General features: G+C 39.0%; 2 protein-coding genes across 6 annotated transcripts; one reads left to right on the top strand and one right to left on the bottom strand.

Moving 5' to 3' along the window:
* Nucleotides 1–568: 568 nt before the first annotated feature.
* On the bottom strand, nt 569–16656 carry LOC121330508 (monocyte to macrophage differentiation factor 2-like). Of its 4 annotated transcripts, none has more exons than XM_041277069.1 (7): nt 16226–16656; nt 7663–7744; nt 5234–5394; nt 3591–3665; nt 3353–3454; nt 2742–2811; nt 569–2240 (listed from the first exon to the last, which is right to left on the bottom strand). In XM_041277069.1, the coding sequence occupies exons 1-7, from the start codon at nt 16237–16239 to the stop codon at nt 2037–2039; spliced, it is 708 nt and encodes a 235-aa protein (XP_041133003.1). In that variant the 5' UTR covers nt 16240–16656; the 3' UTR covers nt 569–2036. The 4 variants fall into 4 exon arrangements, with proteins under 4 accessions (XP_041133003.1, XP_041133005.1, XP_041133004.1 ...); XM_041277071.1 differs by lacking the exon at nt 16226–16656 and adding an exon at nt 15611–16193; XM_041277070.1 differs by lacking the exon at nt 16226–16656 and adding an exon at nt 13583–13682.
* Nucleotides 16657–18620: 1964 nt separating this feature from the next.
* Nucleotides 18621–26605, top strand: LOC121330846 (WD repeat domain phosphoinositide-interacting protein 2-like). Of its 2 annotated transcripts, XM_041277704.1 has the most exons (12): nt 18624–19124; nt 20509–20591; nt 20917–21086; nt 21272–21368; nt 21976–22073; nt 22175–22267; nt 22489–22559; nt 23532–23639; nt 23845–24009; nt 24404–24511; nt 24721–24818; nt 24895–26605. In XM_041277704.1, the coding sequence occupies exons 1-12, from the start codon at nt 19051–19053 to the stop codon at nt 25005–25007; spliced, it is 1278 nt and encodes a 425-aa protein (XP_041133638.1). In that variant the 5' UTR covers nt 18624–19050; the 3' UTR covers nt 25008–26605. The 2 variants fall into 2 exon arrangements, with proteins under 2 accessions (XP_041133640.1, XP_041133638.1); XM_041277706.1 differs by lacking the exon at nt 23532–23639 and having other exon boundaries at nt 18621–19124.
* Nucleotides 26606–26740: the final 135 nt, after the last annotated feature.

The raw sequence follows: 26740 nt of genomic DNA, 5'->3' as shown, positions 1-26740 counted from the left end.
GCAAAGGCCATGCTGTAACTACATGTTAAATCTTCAGTTAGGTTCTTTTTTTTTTCCGTCGTTGTTGCTATGTGTCAGTGATTTAAATCAGTTTAATACTCTCGGGGTGAAAACAGTTACAGAGACGCAGACCCACACACACACACACACACACACATCAGTTCCAGCTTCTAACAAAGCCACCTTGCGCACAGGACTTGGAAACATATGTTAATACTTTAACCTAGTTCTGTAGCAACTAAAAACAAGACAAATTCAGCAACTGGGTCAAGTGACACCATTGTACACAAGTACTTTTAATAATCCGATGAGCAGCGAAGCGTGTTGTACCCTTGAACCTACACCATGTTAGGAGCTCAGGGAGCGCATATAGTGCAGTAAAATACTAGCATTACAGGCTTGTTCAGTGCTATTAACCTAGAAACATTTAATAATATAGCGCCTTTCACAGTGGACCTCCATCACAAACCACTTTACAAGATACGAGGCTAGGGTGTGTGAACTATGCATCAGCTGCAGAGTCACTTACAACAACGTCTCACCAAAGAGGTTAAGTGACGTCATGCAACGAGTCAGTGGCTGAGCTGGGATTTGAACCGGGTACCTGGTTAGAAGCCTGTTTCTTTAACCACTGGACCGCACAACCTCCTAATGGATTCAAGTCGGAATGGATTCAAGTTTTCCTAGGGTTTTACTTCTCTTATACTGCCCCGTCTCCCCTTGTAAAAGATTACAACAGTAAAAGCATTGCAAAGTGTAAATAAAGCATGTTGAAAGCATGGTAAAGCATAGGTAAGCATCGTAAAAACCTGCCAGGTATGGTAAAGTCTACTAATAAATTTTGGCAAATCAGGGTTTACTATGGTAAATGCATAGTAAAAACCACGGGAAATGCTTTGTGAAACTGCAAAAATACTGTGGTAAGCTTTTATAAGGGGATCTCGTCATTTTCGAGATTGTATAACCAACTGCAAACGTTCAGGAAATAGCCAATTACATTATTGTCAGCAGTTACTCCAAACGTAACTGAATACTAACAGAAAAGAGATAACCATACTGTACCTGCCTTATGATACAAAAATCTTTTCACACAAGAACACGTCAATGTCTCTTGAGCAGCACCATGTTTGTTGTTTACAGTACAAAGATATGTTCCTTTATTCTCAGACACATTAACCCTTCTCCAAAGGTGCAGGGACACAGAATTGAAACTTCTTTCAGTTAGCATGGAGAAAAGGTTATGTTTCTCATTAACACCATCCATTCGAATCCCATCAAGCTAGTCAAAATAGGAAAACAAAACTCTTTGCGATTGGTTTGACCTGTTTCACAAGAAATACTATGAAAACAGAAATATATTTCTCATGTATAAAAAATTACCCTATAATTTTGGTAGATTTTAATTACCAGAATAAACTTGAAGGTGTCTGACTTACTGGTCCATATTAAACTGGGCATAAACAAATGATAACATACTCTCTTATAGGGCATACAGCTATTACATTGTATACAGGGTCAAATTAGAAAACAAACACCATATATCCTCTGAATAAGTCCTGGTGAATATCAGCCACTCTTGCAGATAGTATTGCTTTTTTGTCTACTTTTGTTTGTTCCCATCGCCAACAGCACCTTCATGTACTTTGAAATCAGTCCAAGCATTCATCCAGAGTGGAGTTCAACATTTAAAAAGGCTTCTTGTGGTTGTACTCCCAGGACTTGAGGACAGCAGCGATGCCACAAGGGGCTGTCCACTACCAATAAGCTTAAGAACTCTTACAAACTATCTGTGTACCAGACTGGAATGAAGATTTATGTTTTAAGAGCTCAGTTCAGTTTTGAAGAGGTAACGCGTGTGTCCAATAAACAGACACCTGTGTGCAGTTTATTTATTTTTTTGCAGGGAACCCAGTTAGGAAAGTTGTTGTCCAGTAGAAAAATCTTTAAAAACATGTGATGAGATCTCAATGGAAAGGAACCTCACGCAACACGCTGAGCGTATAACAATCCCTGTGTGTGGCGCAGTCACACTGCTGCTATCTCAAAGTCTTCACTTCACCGCTGGCCTGTGTGTACAGGTACTTCCAGATGGCGTAGTAATGGATCCCGGCACCAGTTGCCACGAAGAGGTGCCAGATGGCGTGGGCGAAGGGGATGCGGCCGTCGCTCTTGAAGAACACCGTACCCAGGCAATAGAACATGCCCCCCAGGATCAGCTCAAACAAGCCGTCTCTCTCAGCCTGCAAAACACACAGACAAGCTCTCAAGACCAATGGCAAGTCACCCCAGATTGTGCAACAAAGCTGCATTGGTTCTAGTGCCTGGGTTTTTGGGCGGTCGAAACTGGGGGTCCTCTACCAGCAGCTGCCAACAACATCTATCTGATCTCCCCACTGTCACAATCCCCTTCCCAATGACACTGTTGTTTTGATATTACATTGAACAACTACCAACAGGACAAGATCTCTTTGATCAATGCTCCCTTTCCTGTTGTCACGATTCTGTGGTTTAGTCACATTCCTCAACGGGAACTCTAATAATACTGGACCATTCTCTCCATCATTCTGTCTGTGACTCTGAGTATGGGCTGCAATGACCTGAACCAAAGGGGAACACCACCACTCACTTTTAAGTGAGGACAGCTGCTAGTAGCTAACCTAATTTGTCTTTCGTATTTGCATAGTGCAGGGCTCCAACTTTAGAATAGCTTCTCAGTCAATCTGATCATATGAGGTTCTTACCATAGAAAGTATGACAAGGGCAGGAAAGACACCCATGACCAGGTAGCATAGTAACTCTACGATCTTGTACCTGTAACAAACAAAAGGGTTGAGAATGAAGAGACAAACCATGTGAAAAAATCCCTGAAAATGGATCAGCTCTTTGAACACAACGTGTATTCTGCAGACCACTCTAGTAGTATAGGGGGGGGGGGAACACACTCTTTCAGCAGAACAAAAATAAACACAGTAGTTCTAGAAGACAGCACTGCATTGTAAAAAGTTCTTAATAACCTAAGTGCATTTCCGTGTGTATTCAGAAAAGTGAGGCAGATTTTAAAGGAGGTATGGGCTTTTTCCCATTTATAGTACTGTTTTAAAGACTTTAGAACCATAACATTATGAGTATTGCATTACTGTGCTGTATCCTTGTATTATTATTCAGAGTGAGGGTGTAGATAGCAAGTGTACACATTTATTTAAACCACTGAAATCTAATGTTCAGCGTTGCGGGCATTTCAGACCCTCGAACAACCTCTATTCTTAAGGGGTGTGTAACTCTGAGGTTGTACTGCACAGTGCAAGTGTTGTGCAGTGGCCCGTCACAGCTGTGTCCGCTTGCCTGCACTCACCTTTCGTGGAAGAAAAACACGTAAGCTGTTCCTACACAAGCCATTATCCAGATGATCCAGCGCATGTGAGAAGCCCAGGGCCCCAGCTCTCGTAAATTCAGCCTAAGAAAGTAAAAAAAAAAAAAAAAAAAAAGAAGAAGCAGAGGAGGTTAGCAAGGATAAAATAAGATTCTGCACACAAAATCAACAAAATTTAAATGATCACTCAGGGCTGCTTGCACATGCAGATTCTACTCACCAGGGAGCGTAAGATGCAGCTATAAAGAAGTAGATCACCATCCTATCGCACATGTGGAAGCAGTGCTCCACCCCTCTGAGAGAAGGAGAGAAGGGGGCCACGTTACACACATATCTCTCTATCCGTCTAGGGTAGGTGGTTGAGCGCACTTTCAAATTAGCAAATGCTTAAACTTGTTCCTCAGCCACTGCGACCAAAAATAAAAAGATACCCCTCTAATCAATGACAAGGTGCAAATTCTAATGCACTCTAACTAAGCGTGTACTGTGCATTTAAAAAAAGAAAATGCCACTGAATTGTAATAGCATGCGTCATGGAAACACACTATACACATCCATGAAGACATCCATGAACTCTGCTCATGCCTTAATGTATAAATTTCCAGGACTACTTTCTAAACTTTTGTAAAATTTTAACAGTAGACAGAATGCATGTAATGCAGTCATGCTGTCCAGCTCCTTGATCATATGAAGAATTTAAGGAATTATGTGTATTTTTACACATAACTTACACTTAGCCAGCGTGTATGTGCTCATTAAACAGACTGCATGTTTACATGTTTGCACAGCTTAAGGGCCATCTGCTGGACAGCCCTGTTTTATTGTTCAAGGGCAGCGTGCTTCTCTTCTACCCGTGTGGCAGGTTTCAGTACATGAACAGGTTAATTCCCTTCACCCTTCCCCAGTAAGCGTGAGCGTTACCAGAACGGCTATGTGTTGTTTTGCTTGACAAATGTTTTCTTAGTTGCGAGGGGAGAATCTAATGGCCTTTCCCAACAAACCTCAACTGATAATCACTTTCACAATTAGAAGTGACAGCATGATCCATCACTCCTTCCTGGATCTGCAACAGAGCCCAACAATAAACACTCTCTTAAGTAATAAACAGAGGCTATACCAGAGACGCCAGTTACAACATCCTGTGGGGCTTCTCGTATTACCTTAAGCAGGCTACCTTGATGGTATTAGAAACACAGACAAATACGATCAGAGCTGCATGAACCGATTATTCCGATCTCCGCAAGCGAGGGGCATTGTTGCTGATTGGGACAGCTGAAGAAATAGCTGCTACAGCTTTGATGGATTGCAACAGTCATCACATCCATGCAGCTGGCACTTCGCTTGTTTCACATTGAATAGTAAATTCAATCAACACCAATGACCCACTAAATATAATAGCACTAAATATGAATATTGAAATATTTTCACCTTTGATTATCAATGGTTTCTTATTCAACAGAAGCCATTGGGTTTAAGAACAAAGCCTTTACAGAATCAATATAACATTTGCACAGATTTTGTATTTTATGTAGAGTGGAACTACACTTAACAGGATGAATATGTGTGACATTGTATGGGTCCTTAGTGTATCTTGTGTGCTGTTATCAAGCCTCAACTTGTTCACATTTTTCTGTCACAAATATGCACAAAGAAAAGTATTTATTTGGGTTACTGGCAGTAAAATCCTCAAATGATATATAACAAGTCATATAGCCCACGCAGCATTTCCAGTATAAATAAATAAATAAATTAATTAATTAATTAATAAAGTTTGTATAAACATTACAAAGTTAACTAAAGCAGTTCAAGAGCTGTGCCTGCAATTAAAGTAAATAAGGCCAGGAAATGACTCATCCCATGTACCGGAGGTGGCTCTTCTTCCAAGAGATGATGTGAAACACAGTCGAGACAATGAAGAGACCACATAATCCCAAACCATAGATCCACGCAGAGATCGTCTCCCATTGGTCGTCAGACAGGAAGTATAGGATGGAGCTGCCAAAGATGCTGGGAATTATCCAGAGCTGAATAAAACAAAATGAAATATGATATCCTCTTCAGTCATGTTTTTTTTTTATTGTTGCCCTGCCAAAACTGTATGCATTACAATATAGATCCATATATTGGAAACTTAACATGGCACTATTAGTGAAAGCATGGTAAAGCACTGTAAGACCAACAGAGTATGGTAAAGCATATTAAATCTCTAGTTGCTAAAACCTTTGCCCTGTTTTTTTTTCTTTTTTTTTTTTCTCTGCATCAACAGAATAGCATGTGGAAAACATTCCACCAAATAAAGCAGGCTGTGATTCATGAAGCTCCTGAGTTATCTCAAGTGGAATGATCCAATGCAGTAGTTGTTAGAAAATGTGCTGTGGTTACCAAACACCATTGAAAAACATATAAAAGTGCAGTGGATATTAAACAAACAAGGGAACATGGGATACTGAGCACAGCGTGTATTCTCATTCCTATTACTTGAAGACTGAAGGGTTAATTGTCTAAACTCTCCTGTTTTATCAGCACATTTTATCACACAGGTTAAATCCTTTATAGTTTCATATGCAAAAATTGAACATTTCACGTGAAAATGAATGTAAAATGTATATTTGAAATAATGAAATCCAAGATGACTATAAATACATCAGGTCTACATCTTTTCATTAAAATGTGAATACATGTAAATGATTCGACTGTATCCACAAAATATGTAAACACTTAATATGTTAAACTTAATGTACTCCTTATGATTTTAATACCGACAGGCAAAGTATCCCATGTGTTATACGCCAATATATTTAAATAGATCTTCGTTACATAAGGGTAACTAGACAGTAGTAGAAGAGATTCCTTTAACTCTTAAAGTGATATTGTGCACCACAGCATACACCCTCCTTAGTACAATATGATAAATTCTAGCACCCATGCAAAATCTCTAGCATCTGCTTCTCAGTTGTCTACTCATCAGGCCTGATTGACAAATGTCATGGCTGCTTCCGGTCCATGTGGAGACAGCAGAGTGATACGTTTATTTTTTCACATGATAAAAGTGTAATACATTTCAGATACTACTTTTAAGCAATCGGTAGACAGGGTCATAGTAAAGCCAATAAAAAAAAAATATGCTTATTTATTTAGTTTACATCAAGTTTAATTGTACGTATCTCGAGGGATACAGCGCACCAACAGGAAAACCACAGTCTGGTGTGAAAAATGCCATGTGTGGCTGTGCATTTCAACTGGTACCAAGCCACATAACTGCTTCAGAAACTTCCACTTACATTAAAATTGTAAAATTATATTGATGCATTTTGAATTACAAATTGAAAGTGTTGATGATGTTAATAATAAAAATAGACTGATCTCAAAAGTAAAAAAGTAAAAAAAAAAAGGGTTATTTTAAAACTAAGAAGGCTATGTAGGAGGTCTAAAAGCAAAAACAAATGAAATGTTTATTTTAGATTTCTTATTTAAATATCTTTTTTTTAAAATATATGAAATTTACAGAATTTGAGCTGGGATGCGTTTTAGGGCAATGTGCACTGGAGGAGACAATTAATGACTTTTGTAAAAATGAACATATGTTTAAAAAAAAGTGAAATATGTGAAATTCATTTGTGATCTGTATGTACAATAAATACAACTAAAACATTTTTCCTTATGCATAATGCCTATGTGACCTTTTAAAGCATTTAGGCAGGCAGATGTTAAAGGGGTCCAATCACAGGTGCTCAGTCTGATGTCACACTCCTGTATATAATGCCAATAAGTTGGGGGGTCTGTGTCTGCCAGGACACACATCAGCTGCACAGCATCGCGTGGGAAAAGCAGCATTTTGCTGTGCATAAAAAAATGAAGCTTTCAAAAACATATGCCGATTTTTTTTTAAAGCATAATGAAGGGTTGCCCTAGTAAATTGATACCTCTTTCAATGCCATTTATGTAACTAAGAAATCTCAACCACAGAGTGAAGCAATACAAGTAGGCCTACATTTCAATGATGTAAATGAATGACAAGGTAGCGTTGAGATGATGGGAAACATACTGTTGCACAACACAATTCCTCTAGTTTCTTTAATAAATGAACTGCATATACTGGACTTACACTGCTAAATGGCTTACAATTGAGTTTGAAATTCTTCATCTCCCGTCTCATTATCACTGGAACTCCAGTCCTTAATGTGTAGCCAGTTTAACTGCATTGGTAGGGCCATGATTTATTTTGGAAACCTCCTCCCCATAAGCTGTCCACCAATTGTGAGATCTCGCCGCTCACCGCTCACGTTACTCACCGCGTGGGTCGCACAGTTTGCCGCGTGCTCATAGTCCGTCGGCTGGTATCTCTTATTGGAGGGAACTCGGGTGTTCATGAATCTGAAAAACAAACAAGCATTTTTAATTCTCTGGTTTTCCTGTCCAGTCAGCAATGCATGCTACATCTTGCTAACTTTCAGAGGTTAATAACACCCAAGGCTATCTATAGCCTACAGAGGTTTACTAGATAAGAAACGAGGCGTTTGTGTAATTTGCTCTTGTAACATGTTTTAATAAAGGAATCCTGCGTGACTCCCAAACATGACTACTTTCATAATGGTTGTTTACTATGGTAGCAAAAGTAGAAAGAAGCACAACGGCACTTCTGTCTGGACAGAAAACATGCTTTCTCTAGAAATCTCTAAGAACGTATAATACAGTCATGCTGCCCAGCTCCTTGAGCACTCACACAAAGGATTAAAGGGATTATATTATGTGTTGCTTTTTGGTTAAATAAATATATTAACTCTGGATATTGTATTTTTTTAACGATGTAAAGACTCAAATGAATGAAATGTTGCTGATGGCCACTGACTCAAAAGCCAGACCATCACAAGCAAAGATTTCCAATTAACGCTCATTAGTTTCTGCTGCTTGCAGTCTGTTCTTTCTCAGCTTTGTAAATTTGGCAAGAAATTCAAATGTGTTCCTAAGACGAAGTGAACAAAAAACCAACAACGCTTGCCTTCTTGCCATGACATCTTAACAAGCTAATTGTTAATCACTCAGACTCTAGCAAGCAGAACAATTAGGTGCTCTGTTAACATTTATAATGGCAAGGATGCATTGCCTTGTGGGTTACTTGTATTGATTTTAAAACGTACAGCATCAAATCTCTCCCTCACACAACATAAATTGCACCTCCTGTATTTGTCTTCCAGCCGTTAATTACAGTCAGTCAAACTGTCAAGATAAAACGCTGAAAATAACGACATGTAGGAGTAGGGTACTTCCATACTGTTAAATTTGCACAGTAGTTTTAGTTTACAGATTGACTAAATAGTGTAATTACCAATACATTAGTTGTGACACCTTGTCTGGTAGAAAGTGTCCATATTGCTCGGCCATACCAACTTCCTTGCCTACATCCAGTTCAGAGATTGGAGGCCCCTATTATTATTTTTAATATTTTATTCGAACAAAGAGGTTTACCTTTCTCTGACTGTACCTTATAATTCTAATCCATATCACGTTGTTGCCTTCACGTTTTTATCGTTGCCCGGCAACTGGTCGCAAACCCAATCCAGCTTGAAAGCTGATTTTTCTTTATTCAGAGGCATTTAGGCTTGGGTGATGATGTCACTGTAGCCATGGCAGCCAGGCTGAGATAATTTTCAAATACAGACAAAAAAACACACACAAGCACATACGCACGCACACACACACAAATATCATGTAGGTGTGCTTTTTTATCTTCATGATGCTTAAAATTAAAAAGAAAAAAATAAATGAATCAACAAGAAAAATAAAAATCCAGGTTTATTTTGACCATGGGGGTTTAATGTTCACTGGAGCTAAAATAAAAAGTTTAGACAAAACCACACTGACCACAAACACTGCTGTTGGGCTGGGCATTCACCTTTACTGAACCGCATCGTTAGCACCAATTTGAGAACGGCCACGCCTGATTTAACCTTGCCAACCTTACTCTCCCCCATACATTATTTACAGCAGCAGAGCTTCTGCCCTGCCACACATTCAAAAAGACAGCATTGCTGTTGTCAGTCTGCTAGACAGACATGTGCTTTCCTCCTAGGAGCCTTTACTGGACTCTTCTTGTACAATATGCTGCATTGTAGATCCTTTCAGTAGCGGTCAACCCTGGTCCTGGAGAGCCCCAATCCAGCAGGTTTTATGGGTAGCCCTTTAAATCATCAGTTTCAGAAGAATGTAAGTTATTGATCAATTTAGTAAGTCAATGTGTTCAATTAAATCAGGATCTGCTCTGGCCCAGGAGAGCTGCAGGGTCGTCAGGTTTTTGTTCCAAATTATCCCTAAATTACTTAATTGAATAGGTTACTATTTAAATTGAAATAGCCACTGCTTAACTAGTCAAAATTAAACCTCAAGTCTTTGGAAATGGATGATTAAGGGTTATAAAACCTGCTGATTGGGGCTCTCCAGGACCAGGATTGGCCACCCCTGCTAATATAACAGACCTTTCTGCTGAGAAAATATTAATTCATGTTCAATTTAGCGATTATGGAATTTCGATTTTGATTTTATTAAGCCAGCCAGACAATAATTAATCAGTGTGTGTGCTGGCAGTAATGGCCATGTTTTAATTCATTCCAAACAGATGGATTTATTATTCGGTTCATTGCATAAATGCATTGTTTTCAGGGTTAAAGGGAACTGCTATAATTTCACAGAAGACGCAGATTGATCCTCACAGCATTAGCACTTTCACTCCTGTTCCACAGCAAACACACAAGCTGCTTTCTGAATGTGCATGTCTCTCTGTGACCTGAATACTCCAGCTCTGTACTGCCCTATATCTCCTCTAAGGGTGGACTCAAGTGCTGCCTGTGATATGAATATCCAACGCAATAAAGGTCTGTTGGGACTGGGATGTTTTTCCTGACTCAAAATGTATAGTTCTGAATCAAATATTGGAATTCGTTTTATTCTTACTTTCACATGGGTAGGGATTCCTCTGTGAGGTTCTGTGGAAGGAAATGGCTTTGCGGTGATGTCAGACCAGAAGAAGGAAGCACACACAGGTCAGGTAACTGCAGTTTACAGGCGGGGCGTGCACCGTTTATTAAATAACACAAATTTAAATAAAATATTTAAACAAAAATAAACACTGCTCACAGAGCGAAAATAAAAGATTTAAACAAAAAAAATCACGAACACAAAATACCCAATAGGTCCGGCTGGGCGATCGCCTTCACTGTTTTCTGGTTTCGTTTTTAAATGAACCACTCCCACTCCCACTCCCACCCCCCACTCCCCACTTCCGAACACCCACCCGGAGTGCAGAGAGCTTCAGGTATTTATACAGGTGACCATCTCCCAATTAGCAACAAATTAATCACTTAATTAATTCCAGAGCTGACCACCTTCTGCACGGGTTTTATAATGTGGATGGGGCTTCCCATCCACGCTGCAAAACAGTAACAAAACTAAAACACAGCTACGCCGTCATAAAATAATAAACAAAACACACGGCAGTTCGCTGTCATCTATAAACAAAACACAATACAATAAACAAATACAAAATAACACAGGGGTGGAGGGGGAGACCCCGTTCTAAAAATAAACAAACAATACCATTAAACAGCAGGGCTTTCCTACCGCCCTGCTACAGGTTCATTCATATGAATGAGGATAACAGCGATGTATTCTCAAAGGTGGTTTATTTATAGCTGCAGTCAATGCTTTTGCAATTACAGGTCATGGAATGTAGCACAGCAGAATTACTTAAAAAAAAAAAAAAACACAGTAAAAAAAAAGCATGTTGAAGAAATAGTTGTTGGTGAGCGAGGATATTTTAAAGCGAAATAAAACTAAATTGAATGTTAAATATTATCTTGATAAACGGTTAAGTCATATAAACAGGTGGAGCACCATGGATCCACTTTCTTGTGCACTTGACCGATAACTAATCTGTGCTACTCAATCCTCAAAGGTCATAACAGATAAAATCAAGGTTTGTTTTTACTTTTTATTTCATTTTTTTTTTCCCCATGATTTCTCATTAAGCATCGTTATTTTTCAAGCTACGTGGGTAACAAATTGTGTCAGTGAAATAGAAAAAAAAAAAAGCAAAACGTCTATGTTCAGGAGCAAAGGCAATAACATACTAGAAGGAGACCGAGTCTAGTGATCCTGAGAAAGTTTCCAGCACAGTTTCACTGGGCTCTATGTTATACTTCACATGCTAACCCTATTGTCAGGCTGCACCTCTGGTTACAAAAACAAGGCCTGGTTTGTCTGCAAAGCAGCGAGATGCGCTCCTAATATCTAAATATCTAATATCTTTCACTCTTGCTCTGAGCAAAAGCTGTTAATGGTTATTTATGCTAATTTCTACAGTCACGACAGCAGTTTATTTTAATAGTTTCTGCACATTGACTGATAACAAGTTTTCAGAGAGGCGTCAACACGGAAAATCGTTATCAGCATTTACTACAAAGCATGACAACTGAAGTATGAAAGCATGTGTGAGGCTGCTGCGGGCTGTAGCCTACTTGTGTGAAATTTTCTTACTGTTCAGACCCACACAGTTCATTCTGTAAGGCCGCTTGTATTATGACCTTCACACGGAATGCAGAAAGTTACCTTCAAAGCAGCTTGTATTACCAAAAAAGTTAGGGGCAGTGCAGATGTTTACACACACCAGAACTTCATTTCGAATTTCACTGTATTTCACGCGTAACTATAAAAGAACCAACAGTACATTTTGGTTAAACGTTTGGATTAATTGTTATAGTCGGTTTGCTTTTCTGTGGTTATTATCATTATTGCCGTGTTTGTACAGAGAATCAGCCAATGAGCTACAGTACGGTTAATTATCACCTCAAACCCTACCCTACCATACCAAATCCATCAACTTGCAAATTAAGGTTTTTAATTTTCCTTAGAGGTACTCACTCTTCCCCGTATCTCTGGTGATAGTGGGGTCTACCATAGAAAACTGCTTTCCTCTGCAGTCATATTTTTCCAATTCCAAAGCAAAAAGCTCTGCTGTGCAAAAATGTTACCAAACAGAAAAAAAGTTTCCATGGTAATGGAAACCTATAAATATCTGCACTGAGAAACACATTTTTGAACATGGTATGAGATACCAAAACTATTTAGAAAATATGTGTCAAGTAAAACCCCATATACATTCATTATGGAGAATCCTCTATAATTGTGTATCCCTTACTGTCCCCATGCAAAGCTGGGCTAACCCAATCACCCTCTAACCCTAACCTCAAGTTTTAACTACCTTGCTGAGAATGCCATGCTTATGATAGCAGTTCAGAGCAGACAGAGCACGGCCCTGTTTGTAACAATCTCAAGGCACAGTTTTGCTTAAAAATACAACTAAGTTCAGGACACGCATCTTTGTCCTGTCCATGAGTGTGTGCTGTATACTGTTACCCATTTTGTTTGATAAAAAGGTACACTGTAGCTTTAATAATTCACCTGCACTTTAACCCTACAACATGAAACCCAATAGCTTGAGAAAGCTGATCCTGGATCTTTGTTCCCCAGTTTATAATTAGGTTCCTTCTTTTATTCACAAAGCTCATTCACCCGTGCTAAAAATATCTGTGTGGGAAGACATGCCATGACTGCTTACCAAAAAAAAGTAAATGCTTTCAAAAACATTTTTCTCCAGCAATGTATTTATTTATTTATTAACAATACTGCACACTGGCAGATGCACCAGCCGTATGTGGGGATCACGTGCAGCTATTCAGAAACAATCATGGAAAAGTAGAAGGATTTCTTCACAACGGGCAGGAGCAACTGGCTCATCCCCTCAACGCTGTATACACTGAGTCACTGGATGTCCCTGGAATGGAAATGTATACTGAAAACCACCACCAGAAAGTACAACTACATCAACAAGCAGGTCATGGCGCATCCAACCCACAGGCATGACACGCAATGGAACAACGGTACAGTGGAAACTGATTTGCAGTACTCAGGAAGGAGCAATATCCTTGAGTTTGCATGACCTTTACCGTTAACAACAGATCACACTTAACATTATCAGAAAAAGCCTGTCTCCAACAAACAATAGTACAACTGCAACACGGGCATTGGCCCCAGCTTTATAGTGGGAGGATGAAACCAGTCTTTAACAAGACTCAACTGCTTTTATACAGATCAACAAGAGATCTGATTTCAAGTGAAAGTGCAGGACAGTTTCACATTGAAACACAGACAGTTACTTACTGCTTCTGGATGCCTGCCCAGACTGTATTTCAGAGACAGGTAAACCAAGAGACTCCGTGCCAGGATACTGATGCACGAATTGTCCTTGAATCAACTGTAGGGGGCTGAATTAAAAAATGTGTTACAGATAGCAGACATTTATTTCTGTTGTATAAACTCCTTTTTTTCAACATTTTGGTCCATACTGGTAAAACTAATCAAGTAGATCAACTTTTTTCCCCCCACTAACCCAAAGTGCCATGCCTATCACACACGATTAGCATCAGCTTACTCTGGCTCATCCTGCTGCAAGTTGCTGAAATTAGACCTGCACTACCAGGCATGTTTGGAACTGCACTGACAAGTTTGGAACTCTCAGTCTTCTTTTGATGGAATCACACTTCCTGATAATGTTTCATATAAGACAGTCCTAACATCTGCAGTTACTGCCTGCCAACCACTAAGCACTTATGTAACACATATTGAGAATAACAGCGTTGTATGAATATGACAGTGAACCTGGGGGATAATGCCTCCCTCTTTCTCCCTCGTTTTTTCTGCAGAAGTAATATTTTTTCTATTTTTAATGTGTGTATTATTATTACAACAACAACCACATGTTTATTTAGTTTTATTTTATTTATTTATGTTAGACCATCATAGATAATATTTGATGGGTCGCACATACAAAACTAACAATTTCATGTGGAGTCATCATTATTTTCACTTTTTTGGTTCTCGATTTATTATTATTTCTTCCCAAAACTTTAAACCGCTGCTGCTTCGAGGCTGTTCTGACTTGGCTGGTAACAAACTGGATTCATTGGCTGTCAGGTGCTGAAAAAATGTTGCTGCTGCTGCTGCGTCCTTGCAATTGGCGCCGTGACGCATTTTCCGATAAAACCTTTCGAAATCATCTTCTTGGGAACCGGTGAAGTGATTGATCTGAAACTTGGTATATTACCAGCATCACGTTTGCGAAGCAAAAGTTGCTGTGATAAATTTTAATGTCAAAATGGCTGCCACAAATCTTATCTAAACGCGCCCCAAAAAACAAACTGCTGCTGTTTGAAAAGCGTTTATCCAACAAACTCCAAACTTGGTAGTTACCGTCCCAGTAACGATGGGATACAAATAAGTGAAAACGGTTATGTTTCATAAAACAAAATGGCCGCCACTTAACGTTTACATTTGAATTTTAAAACTGCGTCAGTTGACAAACGATTTACTTGACTAACATCAAACTTCACAAGCATCTTCCCTGATACTGTATCAATACAACTGACTTTTAAAAAAATGGTGTTGACCAGAAACGAAAATGGCCGTTTGACGCATGTTTTAGAAACCTTTCGAAATCTTCTTGGGAAGCGGTGAAGCGACTGATCTGACACTTGCCATATATCATCAGCATCGAAACCCGCATCAAGTTTGCGAAACAGAAGTTCCTGCGGTACATTTTAATAAATGTTATCGAAACGCGCCCTTAACAGCAAACTGCAGATATTGAACACCGTTTCACCAACAAACTCCAAACATGGTAGTTATTGTCCCAGTAACAAAGGAATACCAATATGTCAAAATGGTTATGTTTTATAAAACAAGATGACCACCAGGTGTATGTTTACGTCTGAAATTTAAAACTGCCTCAATTGACAAACTTGACTAACTCTAAGCTTCACAAACATCATCTTGACACTGTAGCAATACAACAGACTTTTAGGAAACTTGCGTTAAACAAGATGGCTGTCTGGCGCATTTTTGAAAAAAAAAAAACTTTCGAAATCTTCTTCTGTGGAACAGTTGAAGTTGCTGATTTTAAACTTGGCGCATTGAGAACTAAACACGCTTAGACGGGTACTGATACTGGGGCTTGGGAGCCGTAAAACTGCCTGGCAGTTCTAGTTATTATTATTATTTGTTTTTCCAAGTAAAGATATAGGGCGTTCAATATTGTGATTTACACATCTTTGCTTCGCGCTCTGAATCCTACAGGTTTGTTTTTTCGCACCGTGTGTGTGTAAAAAGGGGCATGAAACATTATAAACATACCTGGTCTTCTAAACCCAATTATCTTGGAGATGGACATTTTTACATTCCAATCCACAAAGCAAAATTCCGGTGTGTTATTCATCTGCCCGACTAAAGGTGGTGGTAGTCGGGGGTGATTTCAATTTCCTACCGATCGGCTATTGAAACAACGTTGCATTGCAAAGGCTTGTCCTGTATAATCCTCGAACAAAACCGCGTTGAGTTAATTCGCCCAAAAATGGATCTGTCCACTTGAACGACAGCATTTGAAGAGAGTAAGAGAGCTACAGATGGGCACCACCTCACCGTCTTAATCTATGGCAAAGTAAAGCTTATGAATACAGTGGGATCAAAAATCAACCAGTATTTGAATTGAAAGGCTTCGGCGATTATGTTTTGCACCTACAAAAACAACGTGCTGTAAAATAAACGTTCTCTCCGAGCGGCTGTTTGGACATTGAAACGGTCTAACCTAATGTATTCTATTGTACACTTCTTAAACAGCAACAACAGAACGGTATCAAATAGGGAGCAAGGCTAATTCAATAGCTGTTTCATTTTTTTTTTGTCCATCTTGCTCTAGAAACGGTAACACATTCCCCATTTCCATTAGATTTTTTTGATTTTGACACTTACCTTACCAGATGCATTTAGGACGAGCAATAAAAATGTAAGATGTATTTTGGTGTGGAGTATAGAGGACGTTTTCAGAGAATTGATGTTATCTATGCTCTCCTTTCGGCTTTCGCCCCACATCTAGTCTCCCTCCGTCTCTGCCCGTGCTGTCTGCCGGGCTGACTGACACCAGAGAGCGCCTAAAGAAAGCTGGAATCAATAGTCGGAGATCAAATAATAAAGCCCTTTCTTCTTTTAAAAAAAAAAAAAAAAGTGAACAATCGTCCGGAAACGTGATCACTACCTGCTAATATCGCATTCCTATAAAATGTCTAACATTGAAATTCTTTATTAGTTGGGAAATGTAAATGAATTAGAAGCACGCTGTTGTATCCGCTTTGTGTACCGAATTACACGCAGCCCTCTTGCAATACCAGCTACCCACTGTACTATGTGTCTGAGTATTACACAACCTCGGATACATTGAATAGCAGCGCTCTGTTGTTGTAGCCTGGTTGTTTTGGTAAGTCAAAACGGATGCACAATAATCCTTTAAAAAAAAAAAAAAAAAAAAAAACTGTGAGTTTAAAGTATTCACTATATAATCATTAATGTATCTATTACAATGCAGGTTACTGCTTGGAGTTAGCGCTGTGTACGATTTGTTTGTATCAGCTCCGTTTGCAAAACCATGCGGTTTGGTGCGTGGATAGCTCTTGATCAGAACTGGCTGGGTCGAGTCTTCTTGATGCTTGAAAGGATGACATTAAGAAAACCAGAAGTTGTGTTAGTGGTTCACAATGCCCACAATACAGTAAAGGTTATATACTCTATTTTCATATTAGCATTAGTAATATTACTACAACATTATTATTATTATTATTATTATTATTAGTAGCTGTCGTAGTAGTATTTTCCCAGGGTACAGCAATTTTTTGTAATGTTGTATTTGAAATATTTACCTGTAAAAAGCAAGCAAAGAACCAAAGAGAGTCTAAGTATAATTAAAGGGTCGGTAACCAAGTTCATAAATGTTTCACCATTGGTTTGTACATGGAAATGACCGCAGTGCTTTTAGCACTGCCATTACAGCTACCCAATGACCCTTATCTGCATGCAACCAATGACACTTGACATGATAGCATATACAGTAGCTGAAACAATTCTATAGAAAGTACAAATAAACTCTGGCATTTGAAGCAATCATTGCGACATTAATTATCGTTGTTTTTTTTTTTTTTTTTTTGTAGATGTATCCCGCCATGGAACTTTCCAGACAGTTCTTAAAAACGTCAACAACGTTTTTTAAAAAAATCTATAATAATTGGCCGCATATCAAATATAATTCAAAAGCTCTTAAGTTCTAGAATAGGGTGCACTGAGCCCGTCTTTGTTTAAGAGCATCGTTGAACGCCCTCAGTGACAGCTGAAGTCAATCGTGACATAAACTTGCAGGTGATGTGTAATGCCAGTCACAGTTCAAACCCATTGAATAAAGTGCAGTACCCCTAGTATCTGTCATTATCATTTTTGTATATTTGATGTATCAAGATAACCGCCACAACCTTTCAATTTTAAACCCTACCTGTCTCAACGGATAGACGAGACTCCGATACAATCGAGCCATTAATGCGAGCTTCATTGCACACACCTGAGCTTGTGACGTGAAATCACCTGCGGTCACAGGTGTTACGAAGCGTAGCAACTGGGACCTAAAATTAAGTTTGAGTTCTTCTTCCAAGAACCGTTATTTCATGTTCTACTCACGCATTTCATTTTTTTTCAACTATAAATTCTGACTGTCCCTAAAAGATATACGTGTGCAGATTTCTTCAATTAGGGGGACTGATGTTTACTATTAAAAGTTATCAACTGCTACCATCCACTGATTAAAGAGCGTACTGCAGTCTAGCAAGCCTTGAATTCGGGTTACCATTTAAGAAATATTCTGGGTGCCTGCAGTGCGGAAGGCATTACACTAACTTAGTTTACATTTGACTTTGTAATAACGAACTAATTTGTTGGACTATGCACCCGTAATAAACGTTGCCAAGGAGTTTTGATAAATAAGTGTGGGTATTTCCAAATCACATGCCTGTAAGCAAGCACAAGTGTAATTGCCTTATTTTATTGACCCAATCCTTACACAGTTGTCATATAATTTGCAATCGTGTTTTTTTTTTTTTTTTTTTGTTTGTTTGTTTGTTTTTTTTTTTTTGTAGGGAGCTGACAGCAACATTGTTATAACGGGATGAAGGTTTTGGACGTGAATTTTGTGGACTACTGACTGTATCTTAATTAGCTTAATCCAGTACTGTTTGTTTTTCATAACAGTTAACCTATAGTAACATTTCACAAGAGCTCGACCCTGCATTCCAATGGGCAATATTGCACCATCAGCCCACAGCTTGGATATTGGATATGCCATAGAATATGGTGGAGCTCCTTGAACCAGCTCCCCTCACACCAGAGAACTGAAGGAGAACCAATGCCGCCGAAGGGGGTGGAACGGAGTGTGCAGATAATAGAAATAATAGAAATAATAAAAGAATGAGCAAGATATTGACCACGAAATATGAAAACAGTTATACACGAAAACAGTTATTAATAACAAATATATCGCCATATTGTAGCAGTGTCCTCTCCTGCAACCTCGCAGCTGTGTTGTTTAGTTCCACCGGCCCTAGTGCGCAAGCTCGGAAAGAGAGCAACGTTTCTGAGCAAAACAACAACAGTCGGGAACAAGGGGAGAGGATGCGGAGAGGCTGAATGTCGGTAATCAGTACCAGAATCTGATTACAGCTGAGATTATTGCCGATGCTTCTTTTGTAAATGTTGTCGAACCCATGAACTTGGCCAGTCAGAGCGGGGAGGCCGGCTCCAGCCAGCTCCTCTTCGCCAACTTCAACCAGGACAACACGTAAGGAGAACCAGGGGATCAGGCGGCCTAGCGGGTGTCAAGAGGCTGTCACGCATGTATTGTGAACTAATGGTACTACGCCACGGTTAATCCACATGTCAGAACGAAACTACGTGCTAATTATTGTATTGCATTTTTGCATAAACAAGACGATTCCTGCCGCCATAGAAATTAGTGGAAAATGTGTCAGTCGATATATTGCATCAAATAAAGCGAACCATGTGACGGGCACTGTGAATTTAAAATCTTGAGCTTTTGGATTATTATTTTTTATTTTTTGGGTGGTGTTTGTGAAGAGGGGGAAGGAGAGTAACCGGTTGACAAAAACCCGGTGTGCGAAATGACAAAGCATGTCTAATTAATTGTGTTGCTCGCTGTGTTGTTGTATTTTTTTTTCTTTAATAGTAAGACTAACCTATTTCTTATATATAGTTTAGGAAGGATGTGTTCTCTTGGTAAAGACAATTGTATTTCAATGATTTTATAATAAATACGGTGCTTCCGGATTTACATGATTCAAACCGAAACTTCTTTGTTTGAGCAACAATTGGGGACACGTTCAAGAACAGGTCTGCCTTTTTTCGGGAAGTCGGTTTAATTAAGGACCACCCCTGGGTCTGGAACAGTGCGCCTATTCTCTCAAATAAGAGAATATGTAAACCCACAGTCAGGTGATCGTACCATCTTGTAACAACAATTAAAAAAAAAAAGAAGAAAAACCTCACCGTCACATTTTGTAATTAAGTCAGTGTTAAAGTACTGCTTCCCTGCTAGTCCATTCATTTACTATCTGCATAAAAGCAGAAACCACTCTGTTCTTTGACATTTGCTTAATAGATTACTATTGGGGATTATGGCACACAGTTTTATGCAATTTTTTTTTTTTTAATGGTTGTAAACTGTTTTAAAAGTTTAGCACCAAAGAGCCTACTGGTGCTAATAAATCAATAAATAAATAAACATGTATACAGGTGCTATATTGCAAATTTGCTCCCTTGGGCAATATGGTTTTAGGTAAATCTGTAGTGCAAAACTGGATCATGCACCACACTAAATATTCTCCCAGAATATCTGTACAAAGGTAATAAATGACAATAGGTGTAAGGTACATTCTTCCCACATAGTCAGTGCCAACCAATGGCCTGTTTGCCAAAAGGAAAGAGTTTAAATTGTTTTAGGCTATGTGCAACTGTTGGAGAGGATCCAGGGCTTCTTAACACTGGAGCTACTCTGGCTGCATCAATGCTAAGTGTGGACATGCAATGCTGTTTTTAAATAGTAAGAAATGTGAGTGCAGCAGTCCATGCATGAATAAACAACTGAGCTGAGCTTTACATCCCAACACCTCTGAGGGATTGCTTACATTTGTGTTCCCATCTTGCAGGTCCTTGGCTGTTGGCACCAAATCTGGCTATAAGTTCTTCTCTCTGTCATCAGTGGATAAACTAGAACAGATATATGAATGCTGTAAGTACTATTGTATTACTTTTGCCATTTTCATTCTGTCTGTTTCTGCAGGATAAGCTTACAACCTTCAGTAACTGGGACTGAAGGATCTGGTAGTGGTAAATTGTATGTGTGTGTCACTTGCAGAGGGTCAAGGTATTGTTAGGAGTTGATAGATTATGTCTGTAAAAAATGTAGTAGATGCAGTGTAGAAATTGTTCAGCGTTTACTGTATGTATCGTTGTCACAATTAGTTTAAATTTGGTTACATTTTGTTGCCAAAGTGATCAAACTCAACAGGCTTTCAAGTCGTGCACCGCTGTCTGTTTTTAACTTTTTATTTCAGTGGACACAGAAGATGTAAGCATCGTGGAAAGGCTGTTCTCCAGCAGCTTGGTTGCTATCGTTAGCCTTAAAGCGCCTCGGAAGCTGAAGGTGTGTCACTTTAAGAAAGGGACTGAAATTTGTAACTACAGCTATTCCAATACCATCCTGGCTGTCAAGCTCAACAGACAGGTACGATATTTAACTACAGTCTGCATGCTTTTAATGCACCTCTCTCAACTCTGTCAGGGTAACACACATTTAATTTGCCTTAAGATTCAAATTCACATTCAGAGCAGTAAGCGACAGTAAACCAATCCAAATTTAAAAAAACCTGATTAAACATTTTTGAGCTTCCTTCTGTTTTTGTTTGGCAGAGGCTAATAGTATGTCTGGAAGAATCTCTGTACATCCACAATATCCGAGATATGAAAGTACTGCACACCATCAGAGAGACCCCTCCAAACCCTGCAGGTACATGTTTGTTTATATATATATATATATATATATATATATATATATATATATATATATATATATATATATATATAGAATGCAATGCTGATTTTAAACAGTAGGACGTGTGAGTGCAGCAGTCAATGCATGAATAAACAATAAATATGAGTAAATACATTACTGACCGTGTATAAGGTGATGGAGAAAGTCGTTACTCAATTTGTAGACTGCAGGATTCCTGCCACTCTACTGGAAATGTACAGTAAGGATTTCAAGAAGATCTGACAGAAGCGAAACGCCCTTGCTTTAAGGTAAAATTGCCAGTTGCCAGTTCAGTTTTAAAGTGGGCTAACTTCTGCTCTCGTATAAGCACACCCTGGTTTCACTTCCTGTGTCTGCTCCTGTACAGTATTTTTAAATCCCTTCCTCAGGAAAGTGCTATTTTATAGCCTACATTTAAAAAGTAGGTCTGAAACTTCACTACGGAGTGTCTTCATAGGAATAATTTTTTGAGCATGTTGAATGCTTGGAAAGTGATTTGCAAGAAAATGTAATCCTCAGAAGATTGTAATTTTTTTTTTCCAAAATCAATATACACTAATCCTTTTTTTTATTGTCACTGCAGGTCTGTGTGCGCTGTCGATTAATAATGATAATTGCTACTTGGCATACCCTGGGAGTGCGACAATAGGAGAGGTACAGGTCTTCGACACTATCAATCTGGTAAGGGTTTGAGTATTTTTAAGGCAGTGGCCCAAACTGTTACAAAGTGCAGGTTTGGTACTTTTCAGTCTTCACCAGTAAAACACTTTTTTGTATTCCAGAGAGCCGCTAATATGATCCCAGCCCATGATAGCCCTCTGGCAGCTTTGGCTTTTGACTCAAGCGGCACCAAGCTCGCTACAGCCTCTGAAAAGGTATGCATTACCATGTGCAACTGTTTTATATTTTTAATCTTCAGGAAGATTAAATGTAATTTGTTTACTTGAGGGCCACTTATAGTTGTGGATATAAAAAAGTCAGTGTCTGATCAGTACAGAATCTTCCACTGCAATCTACCCAAGAACTGAATTGTTTATATTAGCATGAATATTTCAGATCAAATGCGCTTACTGTCTCGTGTCTCTGTTCTTCCCAGGGGACTGTGATCCGAGTGTTCTCCATTCCAGAGGGACAGAAGCTCTTTGAGTTCAGGCGGGGAGTGAAGAGGTGAGGAATGGTCAATGTATGCACAACTGTGGCATTTAACCACATTGCCTAGATGAAGACATTTCTGAGTCAACAAAAACTCCTAGGTCTTTTTCATAGATTCCTTCTCCAATTTCAATATCTCCCATATGATATTTATAATGTACATTTTTATTTCCTGCGTGCAGTACCTTACACTTTTCTCTATTAAATGTCATTTGCCATGTGTCTGCCCAGTTCTGAATCTTGTCTAGATCATTTTGAATGACCTTTGCTGCTGCAACAGTGTTTGCCACTCCTCCTACTTTTGTGTCGTCTGCAAATTTAACAAGTTTGCTTACTATACCAGAATCTAAATCATTAATGTAGATTAGGAATAGCAGAGGACCTAATACTGATCCCTGTGGTACACCGCTGGTTACCACACTCCATTCTGAGGTTTTTCCTCTAATCAGTACTTTCTGTTTTCTACATGTTAACCACTCCCTAATCCATGTACATGCGTTTCCTTGAATCCCAACTGCGTTCAGTTTGAGAAGTAGCTGCTTCTGCATTCAGCACTCAGAGAATATCACTAACATTTGTAGAGCTTTTTGGAGATGTTATAGTAATAAAATAATGACTTGGATTGCATTATTGAAGAGTTTGGTGATAAAACGAGTGATCAGGAGAGGATTTATCAGTATGTGAAAAATATAGTGAACAAGGGGTGGGGCTTGGCTGGAGATACAGTATTGAGTGTCCTTTTGCGATTTGAAACCTGTTTTACTCTGAAAAAATAAACAGCGCGTGTGAAAATAAATTGGATCTGATGCGCCTGACAAGCGCTGAATAAATGGATTGCAAAGGGTTAAGCCTTATAACAACAGCTCGAGACAGTTTATCAAAAATATCATGGTATTCCAAAATAGATTGTAATGAGCATTTCCCTTGACAGTCCATTGAGCCAACCAGCCCTTTTTTGAAGACTGATCTCTTTATTTTTTTTTGAAGGTGTGTCACTATCTGCTCTCTTGCATTTAGTATGGAAGGACTCTTCTTGTCTGCATCCAGTAATACTGAAACAGTTCATATCTTCAAACTGGAGACACAGAAGGAAAAGTAAGTCTGTAATGTTTAGGTCTTGGTAAAACGGAGAAGGAAATGGACGCATCACCATTACTTGGGTGAAGTAGATGTCTGTATGCATCTGGTCACTATAATCATCTATTCAACTAATCACTGCTGAATAGATGCTCAGCTCGACCTGGGTTCAGTATAGAAGATTTTGAGTTTAAACCCTGTCTGCATGTTTATTTTATTTCAGGCCGCAGGAGGAACCCACAACTTGGTCTGGCTACTTTGGAAAGGTGCTGATGGCCTCCACCAGTTACTTGCCAGCCCAGGTCACAGAGATGTTTAACCAGGGCAGGGCCTTCGCTACAGTCAGACTGCCTTTTTCTGGGCACAAGAACATCTGCGCACTTGCTACGTGAGTATAGAGGAAAATGCACAGGCTTCAAATCCACTTGTTTGTCTTACCTGACAATTAAAGAATGTAAAAATCATCCAGGTCCAAACCAGTTTGACGTTCTCTTGAAGTGAGGTGATTTAGTCATTGCCGAGTCACATTTTTGACTTTTATGTTCAAAGTTGCTGCCTGATTGTTTCTGGACTAGACTGTACCCCCGATTTTATACCAGAACAAACCTGTCTCTGAAAAAACGAATCTTTCATATAAACAGGTGTCGGAGAGGTAATGCGTAGAGGTTCAGTTTGGATTCAAGGGTTCGACCCTACTGTGTTTTCAGACACGGTGCAGATGCTGTAAAAGCTTGTCACTCCCAGAGTCTGTGCATGTTATTTCGTTTGATGTGTTCCTCTAGACTCCAGAAGATCCCTCGTTTGTTGGTGGCAGCAGCTGACGGTTACCTCTACATGTACAACCTGGACCCACAGGAGGGAGGAGAGTGCACACTAATGAAACAGCACAAGTAAGAAACATCGGGTGGAGAGTGTTTTATTTTTTTTTTCCCCCAAAATTAAACAATAAATAAAAGCCTGGGAACTGAAGAAAATAGCTGTGTGTATGTGAACATCTTTTTTAGTCACTTTTGCTTCTCGTGTATGCATCTTAGTTGTTTCAGTCTAAAACTGAACTTGAGGTTGCTTTGTAGCTTACATTCGTTCTCTTTGGCCTCAGGTTAGACGGAAGTGTTGAGCCAGCTAATGAAATTCTGGAGCCAACAACGCATGACCGTCCATTGGTGGCACAGACATATAATGCTGCTGTGGCAAAAGGTACCCGCTGTTTGAGTGACTCTGACATTTTGACTTGCTAAATTAATTTCTAAATTAATTATCATTGTATTTGTAGGATACTCCGAGGATCAGGGAGCAGTTGGTGGGGTTGGCCTGGATGATGACATGACATCCCTGCGTTTGGATGAAGAAAACGAGCAGCCTCCCATGATCCTTCAGACTGACTGACGTACCTTCTTACCTGTGAACTCGCCTCTTGGGTTGTAGAACTGTGACATTGGACTCTCTTGTGCTGCTACGAACATGTAACTGAGTGGAAGAGAGATTAAAAGGAGAGGAAAAAAAAAAAAAAAACTAGATGTAGCCTCATTCTGTATCGATAAATATATATTGTTTTTTTTTCTTTCCCAGTGGCTTTTAAATCTTGCACATCTATGCTAGCTGTACTTGATTTTTCTTTCATCAAAACAAAACCAAAAAGACTGAAGCTGCCCCATGCAGATTCTAAACCTCTTAGCTTTGCATGCACACATGTGCCAATTATAGCATTGATAGACATATTTATTTGCGTTCTTTGATGGTTTCCAAGATGACTGTCGGAGCCGCCTCTCAGATTGGGATCTAAGATTTGAGGTACGCTATAATAAGAAATGCTGTATCCCTATTTTTGAGGTCATATTTGCTTGGAAACATTGTGATAGACGCATGTTGACTTTTTTTTTTGTTCCAAAGCTGTTGAAAAAGCAGAAATAGACGATGGTTGGTGCTGCTGAGCAGCTGTTTCACTATGTTAGGCCTACACGTTGGCCATTATCCCTGCTGGGTAGACCTTGTGGAAAGCTGGTAAGATGCTAGTCCTACTTTTAAAATGAATGTCTATGTCCGTGCTGGCTCACACAGATAACGGATATGCGTTTTGGCATTGGACCAGGATCAAATACTAAGGTGTGCTGAAAAAGAAATCTTGCTTTCACTTGCATTTGTTCCTTTAAACTTCTTTCCTCTAAATTGCCATGTCATCTGGTTCATTGGGTGGATCAGTTGTTGAATGAAATAGCATATGGTATACAAATGTATAGCCCTACCATTTTGTAGCAGTTTGACAACAAAAAGAAATCCTTGTTTTTATAACTGACTTTTCTTTACAAAGAAGTTTATCATTTAAGAATGTGCAACAAAATGTTTCGCAAAAGCACAGAACCAGGGACACGTTTGCAGCTCAAGTTTTAACAAGTTTAAAGCAGCTGCAAGATTGGTAAGTGTAAGAATACGCTTTCCCTTAAGAGCAGTTTACAATTGCATTTCTGACTTCCCAAGGCAGACATTCTGTCAGTGTGTTGAAGGTGTGTGTATTTTATATAAAACAAGAGTACAACCTTTTTTTTTGGCAGGTGCATGTTTCTGGCTGGGGGGAAAAAAAAAAAATTTTAAAGGCTCGAAGCTGCCCTTTTATTTTTAATGTCATAAGGTGGGAGTTAATCTTATTAAAATCAAACAATTGTATTGCAAGATGTAAGAAATGGGATAGATACACATAACTATGTGTAACATGTTTTCTTAAACAGCGTTCTGTTCAAAACCTTAGAAATTGAATTGTCTGATTGAAGCTGTTTCTGGAGGGGGTGCTGTGCCTTGCCGTGTGTTCGTTGGAGACCAGATGAAACCAGCTGTATTTAACATGTTTTCTCTGCAGTGTTTGTGAAATGACATTAAACGACTGTTCATAAAGCATAACACATTCCACAGATTGAACTGTCAAAATGAGAGTACAGCACTGGATGGATTTTTTTTTTTTTTTTATGTAAATAAAAGAAAGTTGAGAGTGATACTGGAGGGATTGTCTTTTTTTAATACATATACCGTAAACTAAATTATACAATGAATAGGGTTATCAAATCTAAAATACTTGTGACTCAATTGTTGTGGAATGGTATTCTGATCATTGGTATGTGTGGTACAGT

Source organism: Polyodon spathula, chromosome 18, assembly GCF_017654505.1.
Source record: "Polyodon spathula isolate WHYD16114869_AA chromosome 18, ASM1765450v1, whole genome shotgun sequence".
NCBI lineage: Eukaryota > Metazoa > Chordata > Actinopteri > Acipenseriformes > Polyodontidae > Polyodon > Polyodon spathula.
This window is presented reverse-complemented; position numbering and strand designations above follow the sequence as displayed.